Below are 19,347 nucleotides of genomic sequence, written 5' to 3'. Positions count from 1 at the left end.
ACATTCATAGTCAGGGAAGTATTCAGTTATTTGGTTCTTGACCTTCTAGGTTCCCTTGGTCTCATCAAGGAACCTAACCCTTCAAGGGAGTGATGTTCCCTGAATGCATCCCCAGAGGAGGCATCTCCTGTAAGCGAGAACTATCCCTCATTAAGGGGTGATTATTCCTCCTTGAGAGGGGGGCTGTCAGACACCTTAAGGTCACCAGAGTCTTTCATTCTCCTCATCTCAGACTCTGAGTCAGCATCCATTTGGGCCAGGGGGCTTGAGGCCTCAGGATAGGGCGGGGATTCAACGTTGGGAGATGCACCTCCCCACTAGGGCCACTGACATCATCCCATGAAGGCACTGTATCCTGGGGTTGGGGTTGTTTTCCCCTGGCATGGGTGAGGCTATCTTTGCTGCAACCTGCTTCTTCACTGGGAATGACGCTGCTACAATGAACACAGTCAACACACAAGGTGTTTCTGTGAAGAGGTGTACCATCTACGGCTGCTCACCCAGCATGTATTGCAGGGTGGCTTTCAAAGATTTCCTCCCCATCTTTCAGGATCACAAAGACCAGAACATGCTTGAGATCAGGGGCTCTACAGCCAAGCAAGTGGTAGCAGTGGTGCTGCCAGCTTCGGCCCTGGCAGAGGGTAAGCTGCAGCATGTGTGTGTATGGGAGGGGGAGGATGGGTAGGAGGCAGGTGAGGAGGTCAGAGGCTGTGGGGAGCAGGCAGCAGCTGTGACTCCAGCTGTGACTCTAACCCTGGGGAGTTGCAGATGCTTGCACCTTGCCTTGTACTCAAATCTAAGATGCGTACACTTTTTCTTATGTTAGATAAGGAGAAAAACCCTGGTCTTGGATTCAAGTAAATATGGTATAAACTATGAAAAACAAACAGGTTGAATGAAAGTACTGGTATGAATTAATTTAAATGCAGAAAGAACCATCTTAGTAACAAAGTTTTAAAAAATCTACACCTCCAGGGATTCAGTATTTGGTGGTTCATCTTCCACTAACCTTTCCAGCATAAAATTGGGTCAAGCTAAAAAAAAAAAAAAAAGTTATTTTTTTTTACCTGAGAAGCCTCTTCCATAATCAAGGGTTTCATAATTTGATTCACATCCAGGTAAGTGTCATTTACATTTTCATCACACTCAGCAACTGAAGGGAGGGTGGATGCAAGACGAAATCCTTTTTTGATGGTAGATGATAGAAATTGGCTAAATAACAGCAATATAAAAGCAAGTGTAGGCACATTAATCCACATGTGTTTTTTAATTTTCTTCAGAAATATCTTTATGTGAAAAGAAGGGCTTCTCAAAACAATGTACATTTCTTTTATTTCATAAACCTAATAGGGTCGGAACAGGACCTAAATAATATGTATGTTATGCACCATTCCTGCCTTAATACCACGTACACAAACAAACAAAATCTACTCCCTCTCAGCCATCATTTTGCTCCCAGATAAACTAAACCTATTTTGCAAAATTATAGACATCAGGAATAAAGGACTTCTTTGGTATCTGGAAAAAATGCATATAAAAGGACTTGAACAAATGGAGGCAGAAAGAAACTATGCTTTCCTTTCTACAGGATGAAGTTTTACTTTTTCAGATAAAATAGGTCTCCATGGATACCAGACAACTAAAAAACAGCGGTAAACCAAGGTAATTTGTATATGGCCCAATCTTACATCCACTGATATACAAAGGAACTTTGTCTTTGACTTCACTGGGAGTAAAAGCATACTATAAATGACTGTTAGAAACAAATCATTTGATTACTTATTTTATGAGCTATCCACACTAAATCAAAACAATTATATTTAAACGTCTAACGATAGTATGACAGTAACAAAATACAGAGTAAAGTGCAAACTTGCTTTCTTAAAAGAGAACTGAATGTCTAATACTTTAGCAACAACACTAGCAAAATTATCTTCTCTTAAGGAATGTTTTAATATTTATATTATTTATTAGAACAACAGTAGGAAATTAAAAATAGTTGTGGTCCCAATTGTGAGTCTAACATCATTTAAGCAGCTTACATTATTTAAACAGCTCTATTACTTCAGTAAAATGTTCATTTTCACTGTATATTTTTGGTTACTACCTGTTAATTAAATCACAGGAGATTAAATTAGATGATTGTCATGGAAACCTAACACATTAAGTATGTCATCTTTGGCAGAGTAAAGCAGACCAGGAAGCAATTTGTTAAATATGAAAAGCATACTACAGAGTAGTTTATATATCTATTACAACATTTTATTTATAAATATTACTTCACTTATTATCTGATATTGCCTCTTTGTTTAGGCTCCTATTCCAGCTACATTTTTTAGAAAAAATTGATAAAGACATTGAAAAATAAACCATGAAGTTGCCCTAGTTTACCATCTGTGGGCATGTACAGATGAAATGGGCGCCCTAAATTGACACGGTGAGTTTTTAAATTCACCGCTTCAATTTAGGGTACTTAATTGTGTTGTGCACACAGCCTGCACTTACCTGCCTCTCCGGCACCAGGGAGGGGAGGGCAAGCTGCTGGCAGGCAGAGCATTCCTTGGGCTGCGGGTGAGGACTTGTACTTCCCTCCACAGTAGCAGTGGTCTCCCCCAGGAGGCACCCAGCTGCAGGCACCTAGCTCAGGTGCTCCCTGGAGACACCGCAGCTGCAGAGGTCAGCACTGCGCTCCTGTGCGACTCGGGGTGGGGGGACGGAGAGGGGGGTGGAAATCAGGCTCACCGCTTTTCTTGGGTGGAGCCTGCCTTCCCAGGCTGCTGCAGGACTTCCTGCAGAGCCCCTGACCTGAATGGAGCCTGGTGCTTCACTCTATGGCTGTTGGAGCAGTCCCAAGTCATTTAAGGCACATTACACTGCTGAATTTCCTGTAGTGGCTGGAATGTGCAATATGCTGCCAAGGCGTGCAAACACTAACATCATTAAAGCAGTGAAAAAGCATTTAGCCTGCTTTAAAATGTCATGCACACACACCCCTTGTTTCATCTACACATGGTCTATACATTTCTTTTTATACACAGATAAAATAGAAGTCATTATCCCATTGATATTTCAGCATCATATTTTCAGGCAATTACTAATTTTGTTTTTAAAAAAACACTATTATATGGACTATGTAATAGCGTTTAATTGGCTGATTGAAAAATCCAGCCTGCCTCATACCTCAGTGTCATCACTAAAACAGAGTTTTCCAGAGTTGTATCATGTTACATCATAATAGAATTGTCAAAGGCTGAGTTCACACATTCAAATGATCTGAAAGATTTCTCCAAGGTTTGTTCTCTAGAAATGCCTGAATAGACATTTATTCTGAACCCTGAAGAGCAGAGAGCTTGCAGTGCTGACACTCCACAGCTAGAGGGCCCTGTGAGCATGCCAGGGTGCTCTGCAGGCTCCCTTAGTCTGCCCAGAGACAGATGACAGCAGTGTACAGAGCAGCTTTGATGGCTAACCCAGACTGCTCAGAGTCAGCCTGTGTCTCCCTGCAGCACTCTGTGGAATTGTAAAGGGCTGTGTTGTAGTCCCTCCTCTGGGGGGGTGGGAGGGAGTAAAGGGGTCTATCTTTGCCCACCTCGCCTTGGACATAGGACTGTCTGTGCCTGGTTCTTATTCCTAGGATAGGTGGCCTCCCTCCTCGAGGGAGAATTTTCCTCCTTCCGGCTGTCCCTATCTCCGCTGAATCAGCCCCCTCTGGCTGCTTTTGACTAGGCGCTAGCCTTCCTTCTTTGCCTTGTACCAGGGATAGTTCCCTGAGCTAGTAGGCTCAATTCTTGTAAGTGGCGGTTCTGCCACTGGTCCCATTTCAGGTCCCAGTGTTTTAGTAAGGCAAACTGGACCTCCCTTTGTACCACTTCCAATTTCTTGTCAATGGGACTCTTCTCCCTGATGTTCCTCCCCAACTGTTCGTGCTCAGCCTCCTCTTTAATACTAGCTGAGCTCTTGACCCTAGGAAGTCCCTCTGCCTCTAGGTATCACACCAGTCTAGGCCGGGCATTCCTGACTTGTGCCTCAACTTGCTTTAGAAATTCCACAAGTGCCTCCCTCTCCTGGAGTTCTAGCTTAGTGGCTGTCATGTATCCCACAAGTAGCGCTTCAAGAGCTTCCAACTTTCCCCTTAGCGTATCCAAGCTCTTTAGGGTCTGCAGTTCCCGCTCAGCTATTGCTTTCTCTCTTGGCCCCTCAACCTCCTTGAGTTCTCCAATTTCTAGGGCCATCTGGTTATTTTTCTCTTGTAGCCTGTCATTATCAGCTCCCAGCCTCTGCATCTCCTCCCTCAGATTTTGCATTTCTCCCTGCAGCTGTTCCTTCTCTGTAGTGATGCCAGCCTCTCTGGCCTGGCTATCTTTTAGGTGAGTTTTAAGTGACTGTGTCTGGTTACTAAGGTGGTACTTTTTCACCTCCAGGTCTTGTATCTGAGCTTTTAACCCCTCATTCTCTTTTTTCTGCTTCTCTAATTCCCCCTCAAGGGATTGGTATTGCTCATGTAGCGCCTCATGGTTTACCATAAAGGCTTTCACTTTTTCCACCTCCTGTACTACCACCTTGTTATTTTTCTCAATCTGAGCCCGGTTTCCATTGAGCTTTTCTCGCAGCTGTTCGGCCAAATATTCGGCCTGTAAACATCTCTCTTGCCACCTCTCTAGGTTCTTATGTAGACCCTCTATTTGGTCCATCTAGTCATGTACTTCTTCTTGTAGGACCCCTATTAGGCCTTTAGCCACGTCCAGCTTTTGCTGCACCTCCTGCTGTTCCCCTATCTGAATTGTGCAGGTCTCTGGAGAGTGAGCCATCCAGGCTTCCCTCTCCTTCTGCATTTCCTGCAGCCTCTCCTGACTCTTGTGAGCCTCCTGGGCAATGAGTTGTTCCAGCCTTCTAGTTTTCTCTGCCTCTGCTGACACTAGGCGCCTGATTTCTTTCGCAGTTCCCTCCTTCTTCCTTGGAGATAACTGTCACGCTAAGGCTGCTGACTTAGCCTCAATTCTCTCTTTCTGGGCTTTTGTTAGTTCTAACTCCTGTTCTACTCTGGCCATCTTCTCTTGTATCACTTCTATTTTCAGTTGCCAGTTAAAATTTTCCTGCCCCGGCCTTCTGTCACTCCTTTTTGAGCCATGACTATCCTGAACTTATCTTCCTAGGTCGAGGCCTCAGTCTTGCTCTCTCAATTCCCCGCAGTGGGCATCTTTCCGCAGCTCCACCAACAAGCTGTGGTACGACTGTGGTTTTTCTACAACGTCCATCTCTATCCTAGCCCTTAGGTTCTATTTCCCTTCTTAAGGGACACAGGTTCCTTCCCCGTGCACGGCCGGCGGTTCCCAGCCAATGCACCACTCGTCACAGGGTGGGGACCCAGGAGCGGCCGTGATCTCTCCTGGCGCCTCCTACCAAGCCAAGTGGGTGTCCATGCACCCTCGTTATCTCGCCCGCCATGACTTTGATAGTGAAAGTATTGTAAGGGAGGCTGCCTTTTACCCCCTTGAGCACGGTATCCCTTGGCGTACTCCCGCCGGTACCCTGTCTACCACTGATCCTGTGTACTCCCGTCACAGAGCTACACGTGGCTCCTACCTCCCCTTATACCACGCCCCAAGCCTTTCGGATGTCCCAGATGTTGTTAGGTCTAACTACCCTTGTTACGCATGCCCTTCCAAGCCCTTGCCCCCTCCTGGGGTCTCTCCGTGCGCTCGCCCCCTCCCGGGGCTCCTTGTTCCCATATGCCCTCCTTGGGGCTCCTACTCAGTCTCTCGCCCTCTCCAGGCTTCTTCTCGCACCCACACTGGGGCCTATGTGTGCCCTCCCTGGGGCTTACCCCGATACTATGCCATTGCCCACCCTGGGGCTTATCCCAATATTTTGTAGTCGCCTTCCCTGGGGCTATACGGTCACCCTCCCTGGGGCTCACCGCAATGCTCTTGCCCACCCTGCGGCCTAGCCTCGCGATTCCCACAATTGGGGATCAGGTGGCTGTAGCTGTGCCTGGCCCCCAGACCCGCCTTCTTGGGTCACTCACCTGCACTGGGCTCCTCGCCCTGCACAACACTGCCCAACTGGGCCGGGGTCTATGCAACCCCCAAAATGCAACACCCTCTCTCGTGCCAGGAACCCCCCTGCGCTACTGGGGAGCTCCCCTGAGGCCTCCTCCTACCCCTACAGTCTCTCCCGGTCCTCCGGTGTAACAACAAGCAAAAACCATCAGCCAATTGGCCCCAACTCAAACTCTAGCCTCCTGGCTTAAAACGTAATCCCAAAGCCCTTTGGCTCATCGTTATTTCCATCCCTGCCAGGGTTCCTCTGCCTGGTATTCTCACCCATGAACTACTCAGGTCCTCAGGCCTCCCACCTCTGCCTACTCCCGGCAGAGCTCTCTCCTTCACGGCTGCCAAAAGGGAACTGCCCCTTGGCCTCAGCCTAGGCTGTTTATAAAGGCCAGGCCCTGCCCCCTTCCAGTCAGCTGACCTCTGGTGTTGCCCTGGCAACCCACACCTGTCCTTCTTTAGGAGCAGGGCACTTCAATGCCCTGCGACACCATATTTATGCACATAACTGAAAACCATAATAAGAGGCATGTTCAACCTCCTATTGGAAGACCTATACAAAAAATAACACCAGACTACGGCTTCCAGTTATTTTGTCACCTCATCACAGAATACTACTCTGTGGATGTGAAAATCTCAAACCTACTAAAAATCACAACCTTACTTAAAAGGCATGCAAGTGGTTTACACTATAAACTTCTGATTCTCCATTTTGTTAGTTAAAAATGTAGAAAACTACATTTAAAAAGAAACCCAGTAAAGCACTTTGAAATCTGCAAAGCTAAGAATTCAAAAGCTGGAAGTTTCAAAAATAAGGTAGCCAGTACCAGGAAGCTCCCTGTCTCATTCACTACACAGCCTGAATGAGCATTTGCAGTTTTTCTTTTTATCCTCATCTTTGTGTGTGTCACTCCATGTATTATTTAAGACACAAGATGCAAACCCCACACAAAATTCAGAACTATTCATTTCCTCACAAGATACTCTATGCTGCCCTCCTCATAAGATTTTAGTGAAGCATAAATGTTAATTAATTAATCTTTACAGCAAACGTCAGACAAGAAACTGAGGACAGACTTTAAAGTCAAAGTTAAAAAATGTGTCCATTAATTTGGAGTATCCAGTTTTAGAAACCTATGACCTAATTTTGCAGAATGCTTAACATTTTATAGTACCTGACACTTTTAGAGCAAAGATCCAATTTACAAAGAATTACAAAGATGCAGTATGCCTTAAGTTGGACAAGAAGAAAGAAAGAACACAAAATATTCACAGGAGGTGACTAGGTGACCTGCAAGCACTGCATAGGACTTGTGACAGAAGAAAGAAAAGAATCCAATTTTCCACTTTGGCCCTTTAACTATTTTAATCACCAGGCTGTCCTTTTTCCTCCATGGTTCCCTACCTCATTCACCACAGACCTTAGAGTCAACAATCACAATCGCTACACAGTCCTGATTCATTCCCAAAGCATTCCCTTCTAACAAAGGAAGATGGCCAGTGTAAAAATAGTATTTGATCATGTAATTAAATAATGCTTCATAAGGCATGCTAACAAGGAAGGTGAATGCCTAGGAAACCTTAATGCAACATTTGGGGTACTCAACTTCACTAACAATGTTTTTTTAAACAAAGCTTTTACTTCCCTTTAATATAAGACATAGTAGAAGAATTGTTCAGTAAAGTGCAAAAACCCTGATAGTAGAGAAATGCAGGCTGCCCTGAATTCCAGGATATTACAACATGTTATGTTAAAACTAGAATGTCTGGAAGATTTTGATTATGAGGTGATCCAGTAAAGTTCCTTAAATCTTGTAGTATTTCTCAACAATACTGTAGACAGTGGAATTGGATTGAGAGGAGACAGCATAACAATTCAAGAGGTACCACTGATCTGTCTATATCATCTAGATGAAATCAGTGAGCAATACTGACTCAGTCATTTGGTAGCCTCCCTGCAGAATCTGGCTAAAGTAGTGACAAGAGGCCATGAGGCCCAGTAAGCTGAGAGAGGAACTGATAGATGTTCTGGGGCTGAAGAAGAGGTCTGAAACCTGTACTGCAGCAGAAATGCTGTCACAAGCTGTTGCCTAGAACTGATTTTGTGAAGTCTCTAACTTGTGTTAACATGAAAGTGTTCCCGTGCCAGTGAATATAGCAACTGACAGAATGCCTTAAAGACAAAGTGCAAAGTTGAGGCAAGAGGCCTTTTATTAAGCAAATCTTTAGAGGCAGGGTTTCTTTCTAAGTATAAACACACTTTTAATTAAAAATCTTGATCCATCGCCTGACTAGTACATCCTATTGATGACAGAAAATGGAAGCTGTTTTACCATGTTTTCTTTTCTATTTAAATAGTGTTGAACAGCAATTCTATGCATCTTGTACTTCAGAAGGAACATATGTAGCTATTTGCGTGAATTCTTCTTACAATATCATGCAGGAAGCTACAAAGGAGGAACTGAAGGAAAAAGTGGGCCTCTGCCATTTGCATGCAGTTGTAAATGAACTAAAAAAAGCCAATTTTCATATACAATTAACATACATGACCAATTTCAATTAACACGTCCATAATTGAGGGAAATAGTCATTTAATATTTAATAACTCCTCAGATTCAGGAGCTATATAGGTCATTTTTATTACAAATCTCCATTTATTAATGCTATAATAAAAAATACAGGGGGGAAACAACCAAAAGAGAAGTAACTGCTATAAGAACTTCCTAAGCATGCTATAGGACTTGATCTAAAGCCTACTTAAATCAGAACAAAACCACTATTGATTTTGATGGGCTTTGAGTTTTGTGCCTTCAGACATTTGTGGGTATGATCAATGTTTTGAGGCTAAATCTGGTGTCTGTTAGGAGAAGGAAGAAAGGAACAGAACTTTCAGGCACAATGCCTGAAATACTGTAGGAAAGGTAAATGGCAAAACATCATTTTAAAAAAGAACATTTTTTCGTGCAGTTACATGTCAGATAAAATCTACAGACCCTTGAGTGAGCAATTAATTTATATAATCGTATACTGAAAGCAAAAAGGAAGGCTTTTTTGTTTATATTGCTATTATTTAGAACTTAAAACTGGACTGTTAACACTACAACAGCTAAGTGAATACATATAAATTCCATTACTGTGCAGAAAGTTTAATGTACTTACACATCCGTGGGCACTGTTATAACATTAAGTCTGTAATTCAAAAATGGACTGGCAATTTCAATATGCTGTTCAGATTTCTTCACTATAGGCTCTGAAAAAAATGTTGTAAAGCCTCTTATGTGTACTAAGTAATGAAACAGTGACATTGTTCAAAGTAATATTCACAAATAAAGGTTAATACCAGGCTATTCTTGGTATAATTCAAGCTAAGATGTGGCATATTATAAAAGTACATAACTTGTTAAGTTCCAATTCATTATACTTTTTGAAAAATAATTTATTTTTGGACATATGCTTTACAGAAGATTTGAATGCACTAGGAGTTTTGAAATATGATTTCACAGTATCATTTCTGTTCATGAGATCAACCTTCGTTACAGCTGACTTGCCCTAATAGTATCCTGCAAGCAATCAAATCAATACGACCCAATCAAACCAAATCTTGATAGCATTGTTCAATTTTTATTTCATTCTAGCAAGAACATTCCATCTGAGATCAATAAAGTTTGACTAATTAAGGTATTAGATTTAGATAGATGCACTGAAAAGTGTACGAAAAGCAAAAAATAAATATAATAAAATACTTAAATGTGTAAAAAAAAGTCTTCATTCATATCAAGATCTATATGAACGCTGGGTCAGATTCTAATGCTGAAAATCCATTAACGGTATCCATCTTTTTAGCACACTGTAATCTGACCAAGACTGAGTCATAAAAAAGCACCAAGGAAGAAGAGGACCGATCCACCTTTTGCATTAATAGTTTTTCAGGACCTCTAGTAGGGTTCCTAGGACACTTGGAACCACTTGTAGGTATAAGGTATATTAGCCTTGGTTTGAGCAATCTGAGTGCCCTTGCATGCAAGTGTTCACAGGGCTTAGGTCACCCTAAAAATGGGACACCTGATGAGAAGTTATTCACTTAAGAGGTAAACTAACTTTAGGTCAGTAAGAGGTAGACCTGACCTAGTGAATGCCTGCATGCATTCACAGCACAGCCCCAGAGCTAGGAAAAGCCAGCCACATACCACAGCCCCAGGGCTGTGCTGTTCTCCCCCCACACCCCATCCCAACCCTGATGCGGCTATTTTTGACCCCCCAGTAACTTCCCCTCCAGACCGGGGAGCTCCCCCCCACAGACCTGCTGGCCCTCTTCTCCAGATCTGCCAGCCCATACTGGATGTGCCAACCTCCTCCCAGCCCCACCAGCCCCTCACTTGAGTTACTTTCCTCTGGCTGCTCACGCCACTCCCAACAAATGGCAAACCCCAGTGGCACTCCTGGTTTAGGTGGCTTAAAATAAGATGCTTAAACCTCAGGCAGGTCCCACAAACGCTTGTTTGCACCCTGGTAGTGCTAGGAAAATATGACATGACATACAGTTGTTCAAGTGCCCAGTCATCCACAGTGGTACAAAGCAGAGCAAGAGCATGTACTGTTGGTGTACAGAAATTCCAGAGTGCTTTGTGGAGGACCTGAGCTAGCTTTTGTACTAGAAGCAGTATAGACATATTGGTGCAGTATTCTGCCTGATCTAATTACCCTTCTTAAGGATAAAATATTGCCTCAAGTGACTAACCTGTATTCGTTATGATCTGGCTTATTTTGTTGAATACAAAAGTTGTCAAAAGCATGTTTAAAGCTAGCTTGGGTATTCATCCCCAAACAATGTAATTATCCCCTAAAGCACAGACCGATTCTAAGGGTATATTTACCTTAATATTTAGAGTTGATCAAGGGCAACATTCACTCAGGCAGAGCCATATGAGCTACCACTCCCCATCAATGTGTTATTTTGCAACCTTCCCCAAAACCATTTACATTATGCTTCTCATTCCTCAGGGAGAGAGCCCTCTTAAGAATTTGTTTGTTGTCTCTGTAGTTGACTAGGTACAACCAGTAGAGGTCTGGAAATTAAGAACAGGAAATCTAGAAATTGTTGATTGAAGATTTCCTGTTCTTAAGCCTGCAGTATCTTCCAAACATCCTGCAGACAGAAGTGAACTAAGAGGGAGGCTCAGCTTTGTACCTAGAAATTTCAGGCAGCTACTACTGGATGTCAGTCTTAGAGTTTTTCAGTGTAGATGGTCTGTAGTTTAAATGGAGGGCATAAGGTCAATACTAACTCTCTGTATACAGATTACCTAGTATGCAAGGAATCCCAATGCTGGCAGTAGGATTCACACACTTAAAGTTAAGTATATTTAAAGGCTTTTCTGACTCAGGCTCAGAATGCTCCTATAGCACTATTTATTTGCAGTTTTTGCCTGTTCAGTTAGGATGTGACTAAGTCAATCACTGGCTCTCTCTAAAGTAGGTTTGGGGATTTCTTAAAGAAATTATGAGCTATCCTTCCTCTCAGACATACACCAGTATGAAAGAGTGTGTACATGGGAGAATAAGTGAGAAAAAGAAAAATATAAAAAATAAGATGGTCATTCCTGGAATTATGCTAGAATTTGTCCAAATACACATTCACAATTGTGACACCAAAAACTTTAACGGGGATTTACTGCTAATTAAAAGTAGTTTATGAGACTTGTAAAAGCAAACCTTGGGCTTCATCTGTCACAATGGTTTCTTTTTTTTGGCGGAAAAGTTTCCATTGAGGGATTGGTGATGGTTTTGGTGGTACTGTCAAAGGACAGGACCTAGTTCTCGTCACCAGCACAGGATGACTATATATATGAGAAAGGCCATATTGTCTCAACTTCTCGGAAGAATCAGCCTACAAAACAAAGAGAGATCATCTGAGGGCAAGCTCTCTTTTCTAAAAGACCTAAATAGTAAACACCAAATCTTAGTAAATATTTTTCTTTGGGTATTAAATAAACAAGAAAAATTCAGTTGGCAACTTTTTTCCAAACATTTTCTAGCAAAGATAACTATTCAGCAGAAAAGTATAATAGTATGTTTATAAGAAGTGTTTACATTTTTTTTCACTCTTCATTACTGAAATTTATGCTACAAAAGGTGTTAGCTAATTTAATATATATAAATGTATGCTTTCAGGCTCTTCTGATAAACACAAAATAAAGTAGACTATAAAGCAAGAAAGGTTGACATCTTCAAAAATTTTCTTCTAAAGCACTAGCTTCTGCTTTATATTGAGTCATATAGTAACTTACAGTTTACAGAGAAACTGGTCATTTATGTGGTTTGTAAAAATCTCTATGGAGTAAAATGACTCTGGCTATTTTTTTAAAACCCTTAATCTCAATTTTTACTTCAGAAAATTCATTCATGTATAAAAGTACTAAACTTGGCTCATACCGTCATAACTTTTAAGAATAGCTCTAGGCCATGGGGAGATGTAATGCTTGAAGTGCTCTGAACGCTTCTGAAGTGCTTCAAGTAGTGAACATACAAATATTTATAAATCAAGAAACACTTAAAAATGACCAGTGTTTAAAAAACAATACTCAAAAATTAGGAACATCTTTGAACTACTTCCTTTTGAAACATTTATTGAAAGCTCAGTATGCTCTAAGAAACAGGAAGGGGTGTTGCTCAGTCCTCCAGCATCCCACAGTGCTTTGCTACTTTCCCTCCCCTCATGAGGCGAAGGGGAAAGAGTGGGGTGAACCACCAATGAGCATCCTCCTGTATGCTCAGCCATCCTCGGCAATCTGCAATGCCCAGGAGGCACAAGAAGAATCCTTCTTTTTGGGTTCTGGGAGGTGGAACCCTCAGGACTGAGCAACCTGTGGCAGAGGGAGGGGTGGCAGGTGGGCGGCATACATCTGGATGGCACTAAAACACTCCATATCTGAAGCATTTCAAATTGGAGTGGAATGCAAAACACTTTAAATGTACATTTGTCCATGACTATATGGCATTGAGGGATGTTCATTCCATAAAAAGTTACTGTCTAATATTTAAGCTATTCCTTCAGTATTTAATATTCAGTCTGAATATCTGTACACTCTTCTATGTTTCTATTTTACAAACATATCTTTTAATGCTTAGTAAAGACACCACCAATTGCTGGTCTCTTTAAATGCCCTTATCAGACAGCATTCTTCACCATTCCTGCCTGTTGTCCCTGTGACTATATAAACTAGAAATTCCACAAGATTATTGTGGCTATTGTTGTTGACATGACTGAAAAGGGAGAGAATTAACTGAGGATGAAAAAAAAATCCACAAACCATTTCATTTGATGATGATTTGGACAGATAATTCATAGAAGAGTGGCCTGTGTTTAGAAACGATTACAAGGGAACCATTGTAACTGTTTTACTGTAGAGGTTAGCAGTCAACTGTTGCCTAAGATACATCCTAGAACAGTTTTCAAATATTGGTATTTTTTCTTTTCCTTCTTCAAAAAAAACCTTTCAGAAGGCAGTCAAATATAGCTATGGGATGCTATAGAAACACACTCCCTAACAAGTCTGGACAAAAGAGAAAATGCCCAAGTCTTTGGGGGAAGTGCTGACCTCCAATTAAGTCAATGACAAAACAACCATTGACTTCAATACAGCTAAGCTTTCATCCCAATAATTCAACTAATATTCCAAAATTTAATTAGAGTCATTGGTAGATTCCTTAGACCAGGTGTCAGCAACATACAGCCTGCAGGCAGGTTCTGGCCAGTGGAGCCATTGGATCCATCTTATGGGCTTTCTCTGTGCCCATGCCCATGATAAGCAGCAAGAAACTGCACTGGGGCCAGGCAACTTCCACTTGTGGGCACTGCCACTACTGCTTCTTCCCTCTACTACTCCTAGCTTCTGCCCAGCTGTAATGTGGACACACCTTCTAGCTGGTAGGGAGCTGTTTCAGGGCCAGGGAACTGCAAACTGCTGCTGCCATTCTCTCCCCTGATTGTGCCCTTCCGCCCGCAGTGCAGAAGAAGCAGCAGCAGCAAAAGGGATGTAGCTTTCAGTTGCCCAACCCTGGCTCAGCTCTACACTGGCTGGAAGCTGCACACATCCTAGTCCCCGTTTCCCAGCTGGGGCATGAATGCAGCTCCCAGGTGCCAGGCCCTGGCATGGGCACAAGCAAACAGGCCAGCCACTGACATCCTGCAGCAGCTCCCCAGCCTGCATCAGCCCGAAGCTGGGTAATCCTGGCTTGAGCCTTGCGAAAGGTCGCCAGCTCCAGCCTTAAACTACAAACGCAGCTTGAACTCAACTTGCCCCAGTAAGATCCAGAAAATTTTACTCTTGTTTATCTAATTAAGTTCCCTTAAGCTGCATTCTCCCATGATTCATTATAAAATGACTATGTCAGACATCTAGGGACTTGTCAGTCTCACCCCATCTGGACTATCAAGTCTCTTTTTCAATAATCTCTTTGTCCTTAGAGACTAAGGAAAAGTTTGGAAATCAGTTCCCTTAGGGCAGGAGAGAATGCAAATACTAAGCTACCACTTCCAAACTGCTTTCTGATGACTATTATTTTTTTATTACTATCTTAGGTGCAACAGTGTAAAACAACTTGAATTATACTGTATAAAATTATAGATGACAAAGTGGTCCTTATAGCAACACAATACAATTTAAACAAAAAATATAATCCTGGAATCAAGTGGAATTAAACACCAATCTTTCAGAACATTTTAGAAAAATAACACCATACATTTCCTTATTCTATAAAGACTACTTTCATTTAAGTGGTCTAGCTGCCAGTTACAGAAATCAAATTGAAAAAAGAATCTGTTTTTATTTCCACAAACACAAGCTATTATTTCAAGAATGCTTTCCTCTATCGTTGTAAATAGCTTTTGGGTTGCTTGAATGATTAATTGCAAAAATAAGTTCAAATTCCTGCTTCTTCTCCTCCCTCTATCCCCTGCCAAAGTATGGAATACTACATCTACTATCCATTTACTTTCATCAGTCATGACATTCACACGTTAAATGAACACTTACTGGCTATTTTCTGTTAATATATTAGTTTATTAGAAAGTATACCTCAAATGATTTATTAATCTTCATTCTAAAAATATATTTGTTCACCTTTTCTTATTTTGCTTTTTATAAATATTAATTTATTTAGTATAATTAAAGTAAGTCTTTAATTTAACAAGCTTTACGCCAGATTTTCATGACCTCCATGATCATAAAAACTTTAAATAGAGGGAGTAAAGAATATAAAACAGACTAAATAAAAACATGAATTATCAAGACTACAGTAGCGAAAAGGAAAACAATATGATTAAATGTAGAAGGCAGGATAGATTTCCACCCTACAGACTAACCATAATATACATTAAGATGCTATTATATATTAAGATACTTATTTTGTACACACACACATACACGGACTTCCAAACTTTTTCAGGCTTCAGCCATGTTTGTCTTAATTTAATACTAACACAGCTAATTGCACCTCCAGGATTAAATGTATTCAGAAATAAACAAAACCAAATACATATTACCAGGTGATTTGCTCTTTGGTTTTGGGTGTTTTTTACAACATACATTTTATTACATAACAATCTTAAGCCCCCTATACACGTTACAAGTATTGTGCAATTGAACTGGTTAATTGTACAACTACCTTAAGAACAGCTGCATGTGCAAAGTAGCTATCACAAGATAAAAGGCTTCAACAAGCTATAAAGTTAGACCTGGAAAATGTGCACTATGTTTATAGCTGGTTGCTACTGAGCTTTAATTTGCACTTGTAGCAGGGTCTCCCCTGTGGCTCCCAGCTGCAGGGTTCCACTATGCCCAGCCTGAAATCCCTGAGCCCCACAGATTGCAGCTGCTGCCATCCCCAAAGCTTGGGGGTGCGTGAAATCCCAGGGCCCACATGCACAGCTGGGACCAAGAGCCCCATTAGACACAGGACTCTTGCTTCCAGCTGTGCCTGACCCCCATGGCTGGAAGCCCCCTTAGCAAAGGGAGATCCCATCTGTGAGAGTCTGCTTCTTGCCAATGCAGGGAAAGCCCAGGATTGGGCAAAAAGGCATGACTATGACTAGATCTAATGCACAGTCCTACAATCATGCTTCCTGCTATGCATATCTGGTATGGCAGGAGGCATGATTGTGTAGATCACACGCTAATTCCAATCACACCTTCACCTGCACATGTAGAGGGGTTCTTAATTGTAAAATAGCTGTTATTTTTCTGAGACCATAAAACCTTACCATTTGAGCTAATGCAAAGATATTTTCTTCAAACAAATGAAGAGGTATACAGTTAGCATATACCACCATTTGTGGCTGTGTTGGCAATGAAGAACCTAGAAAACAGAGACAGATATTAGTATTTCTGAGAACTGAAAAAAGATAAAATAACTTTTGAAAAACATAACACCAAATGATTCTAATTCCCAGTGCAACACTATCCTTCTACAGTATGGTTGAAATATTACATTTGAGAGAGATGCTTAAAAACTACACAGAGGAATCTGTTAGAAAAGCTCTGCTGGTTTTTTTTGTCCATGCCAGTTTTGCACACTAGCACCTTTTAAATACATTGTTTCACACAAAACATTGCAGGAGGACTTTCTTCAAAAAAGCTACAGGTCAAGAGATAACTTTTGGTGTTTGGGCTGGGGGAGATTTTTATGGCAGATGCTAAGATACTAGTATTGTCCTAGTAAAAAGCACAAACATCTAGACAGAACAGATAAAAAATCTACAGACAGACAATTTCCACTTCTAATATTGGATCTTACAACAGTTAAAAAAAGACTTTAGAAAAAAATCTGTGAGAAGCATGTGACACACTTGAAGTCACTGTGAAGGAAAGTTTAAAAGGTACCATGATTCTGTAATATAGTTCTTAAATCATGGGCTACAAAATTGACTCAAAAACAAAGGGTTCATAATAAATTCCATAAAATGTCTTTTACAGACATGTTTTGTTCTTGTTCTGATATTTCAGCCTGTAAGGAAGGCTAATGACTCTACCATGCTTGTGAAAGATAGATCAGGGATGGGCAAAATACAGTCCACGGGCCGGATCTGGCCTGCCAAGGGATTTTGTCAGTTCCACCCAGCATAAGTGCAAAGAGCAGCCCATGCTGTAGCATGTGTGGCTAGTTCTGGTGCCCCTGAGTACACAGCAGGCAGGGGCAGTGCAACAGCCAAACTCCGCCTCCTGGTAGTCCCCACAGTGGCAGCTCCTTCTAGCTGCCACTGCCACTGTCTGCCACTGGGGGGCGGGTACACCTCCCCTTGCTATCTGGCACCACAGCCCATCCCATATGAAAGGGAGTCAGTCTGTGGAGTCTCTATGGAGACTGACCTGGGACCTGCATGGGTCAGGTTTGCAGCTAGGCAGATGGGATGGAGCTGTGGGTGAGCAAGGAGCAGTATCTGGGAGCAGGATGCCTTTCCCCACCCACCCGTGGCCCCATCCCATCCATCCAGCCACATACCCTGCCTGTGCAGGACCACAGGATCACTAGGTGATGAAAGTGCAGGGCAAGGGACCAGGACAGAGCAGTGATTCACTCCCTGCATGCCCCTGCCTGTGGAAACAGTGCCTGTTGCAGGGATATGCGAGGAGTGGCTTGTTGCTCTGCCTCAGGCCCCTAAGATAGATGCATGCCTAGGAATGGGCATATCTATATATGTGTGTGCGTGAGTGTGGGTGTATGTGCACATATATATACACACACATACAATTTTCAAAACAGATAACGTTTTAGTTTATACTGACAAGAAGTGGCTAGAAAATATGTGCAAGTGGACAGAGTATATAGCTTCCTCAGACATTTCATACTCCAATGATCTGAAGGTTACGTGCAGATTCAAATCTGTTTGAACATTCTTTCTAAAACCCTTTAAGTGCAGTATCTCTGTCAAATAAGTTGATTGTGCATTAGAACTACTTTCCAGTTTGCCTTTATTATTTTTTCCACGTTTGTGACTCCAGTGCTAACCATAGCTGTTATGTTAGCTATGGGTTTCATTTATTTAAAATCAAGGATGTCATCTGGGTGTGATCTCAGTCCCCTGCAGACACTTCTGATCTGCTACAAAAGCAGCGCCAAAAGCTTCCTATGTACAATGTGTTACAGAACAGTAAGTGCCATAAGTCATTCTAATCTCATCTCATGTGAGAAAACAAGTACTTCACTGACTACCAGGTGGAACCTAAAGCTGCAATCCCCAGTCCAGATGGGTTGTGAAATGACATGTCTAGAAGGCACAGAATAAATTATTAGAGCATGGAAATCATTAACCAACTGCTGTATCATATCCACTTTATTCATATTACTGAAATATTAAAAAGAAACAGCTTTTTAGCAATGCAACAATATTTGCTTATTTTTTCACTGTATTAAAAACAATCAGATGAAAATGTTATCTATGACACATTATATGACACTAAGTATGCTGCTGACTAGCATAAAATCAAAGTCTGTGATTTTGGCTAAAACAGAAAACATTGCTGAATGTGAATTATTAGGTGAAATGTTTACAGACCATGATATTAGTAAATGTTTAGATTCAGTACTGCCTATCATTAGATCGGTCATTGAGGACTTAAGAATTGCACAGTCAGCAGGAAAAGATGTCAGATCTTAGCAAGCATACCATTTTGCTGTTTTATAAATTCATTTACAGAAAGGTAATATGAGCTATGCATTTGGACCAAACTGTCCCCCTTTACCATTGGAACATTACCAGAATTAACTCAGGTAAGGCTTCTCCATTAAACTCAATTTAGAGGCCTGGCCAAACTTTTAGTGTGTGTATGGTTTTAGAGGCATTTCCCCCTGTTCACAGAAACAGGATGCGTCTTTGTGTTGTAAGTATCCCAAAATGATAATACATACGTGAAAGATTTTCAGTACTAATAATATTAGGTTCTAATTTCAATCTGTGACTGAAAACTTTATTCTGAATAGAAAAAAGCAAAACGGTGAGAACAAAGTTCTTTTTGTACATAATAATCATCTTAGGTACTTATATGGCCCTTATTATGGTCTCTGTGTGCCTCATAATCCTTTAAAGTATTTGCATTTCTCCAACCACTTCAAAGAAGTGGAGAAATACTATCATCTCCTTTTATACATGGGGGAACTGAGGCACAAAGAGACTGATTTACCCCAAATCACACCAGATATCTGCAGTAAAATAGTCTTTAAAGCCCTGCCTAGCCCCCTATCTATAGAAACATCATTCTTGTTGGGGCTGTTTGAGGTTATTCAGAAACAGGGAGAAAAA

The 19,347-nt window shown here is 41.6% G+C and overlaps 1 protein-coding gene across 1 annotated transcript in view; it reads right to left on the bottom strand.

The window, feature by feature from the left end:
• The window catches only part of ADGB (androglobin), a 279,220-nt gene that overhangs the window by 174,835 nt on the left and 85,038 nt on the right, over positions 1 to 19,347 (bottom strand). The window contains exons 11-14 of the mRNA XM_090041017.1: positions 16,312 to 16,406; positions 11,763 to 11,937; positions 9,210 to 9,300; positions 1,068 to 1,212 (exon numbers count right to left, since the gene is read on the bottom strand). Coding sequence (XP_089897143.1) covers positions 1,068 to 1,212; positions 9,210 to 9,300; positions 11,763 to 11,937; positions 16,312 to 16,406 — 506 coding nt within the window. The remainder of the gene's footprint in view (positions 1 to 1,067; positions 1,213 to 9,209; positions 9,301 to 11,762; positions 11,938 to 16,311; positions 16,407 to 19,347) is intronic.

The sequence above is a fragment of the Crocodylus siamensis genome, chromosome 1 (assembly GCF_052110815.1).
Source record: "Crocodylus siamensis isolate JL-2025a chromosome 1, ASM5211081v1, whole genome shotgun sequence".
Taxonomy (NCBI): Eukaryota; Metazoa; Chordata; order Crocodylia; family Crocodylidae; genus Crocodylus; species Crocodylus siamensis.
Note: the sequence above shows the minus strand (reverse complement) of the source record. Positions and strands in the feature narration are given on the sequence as shown.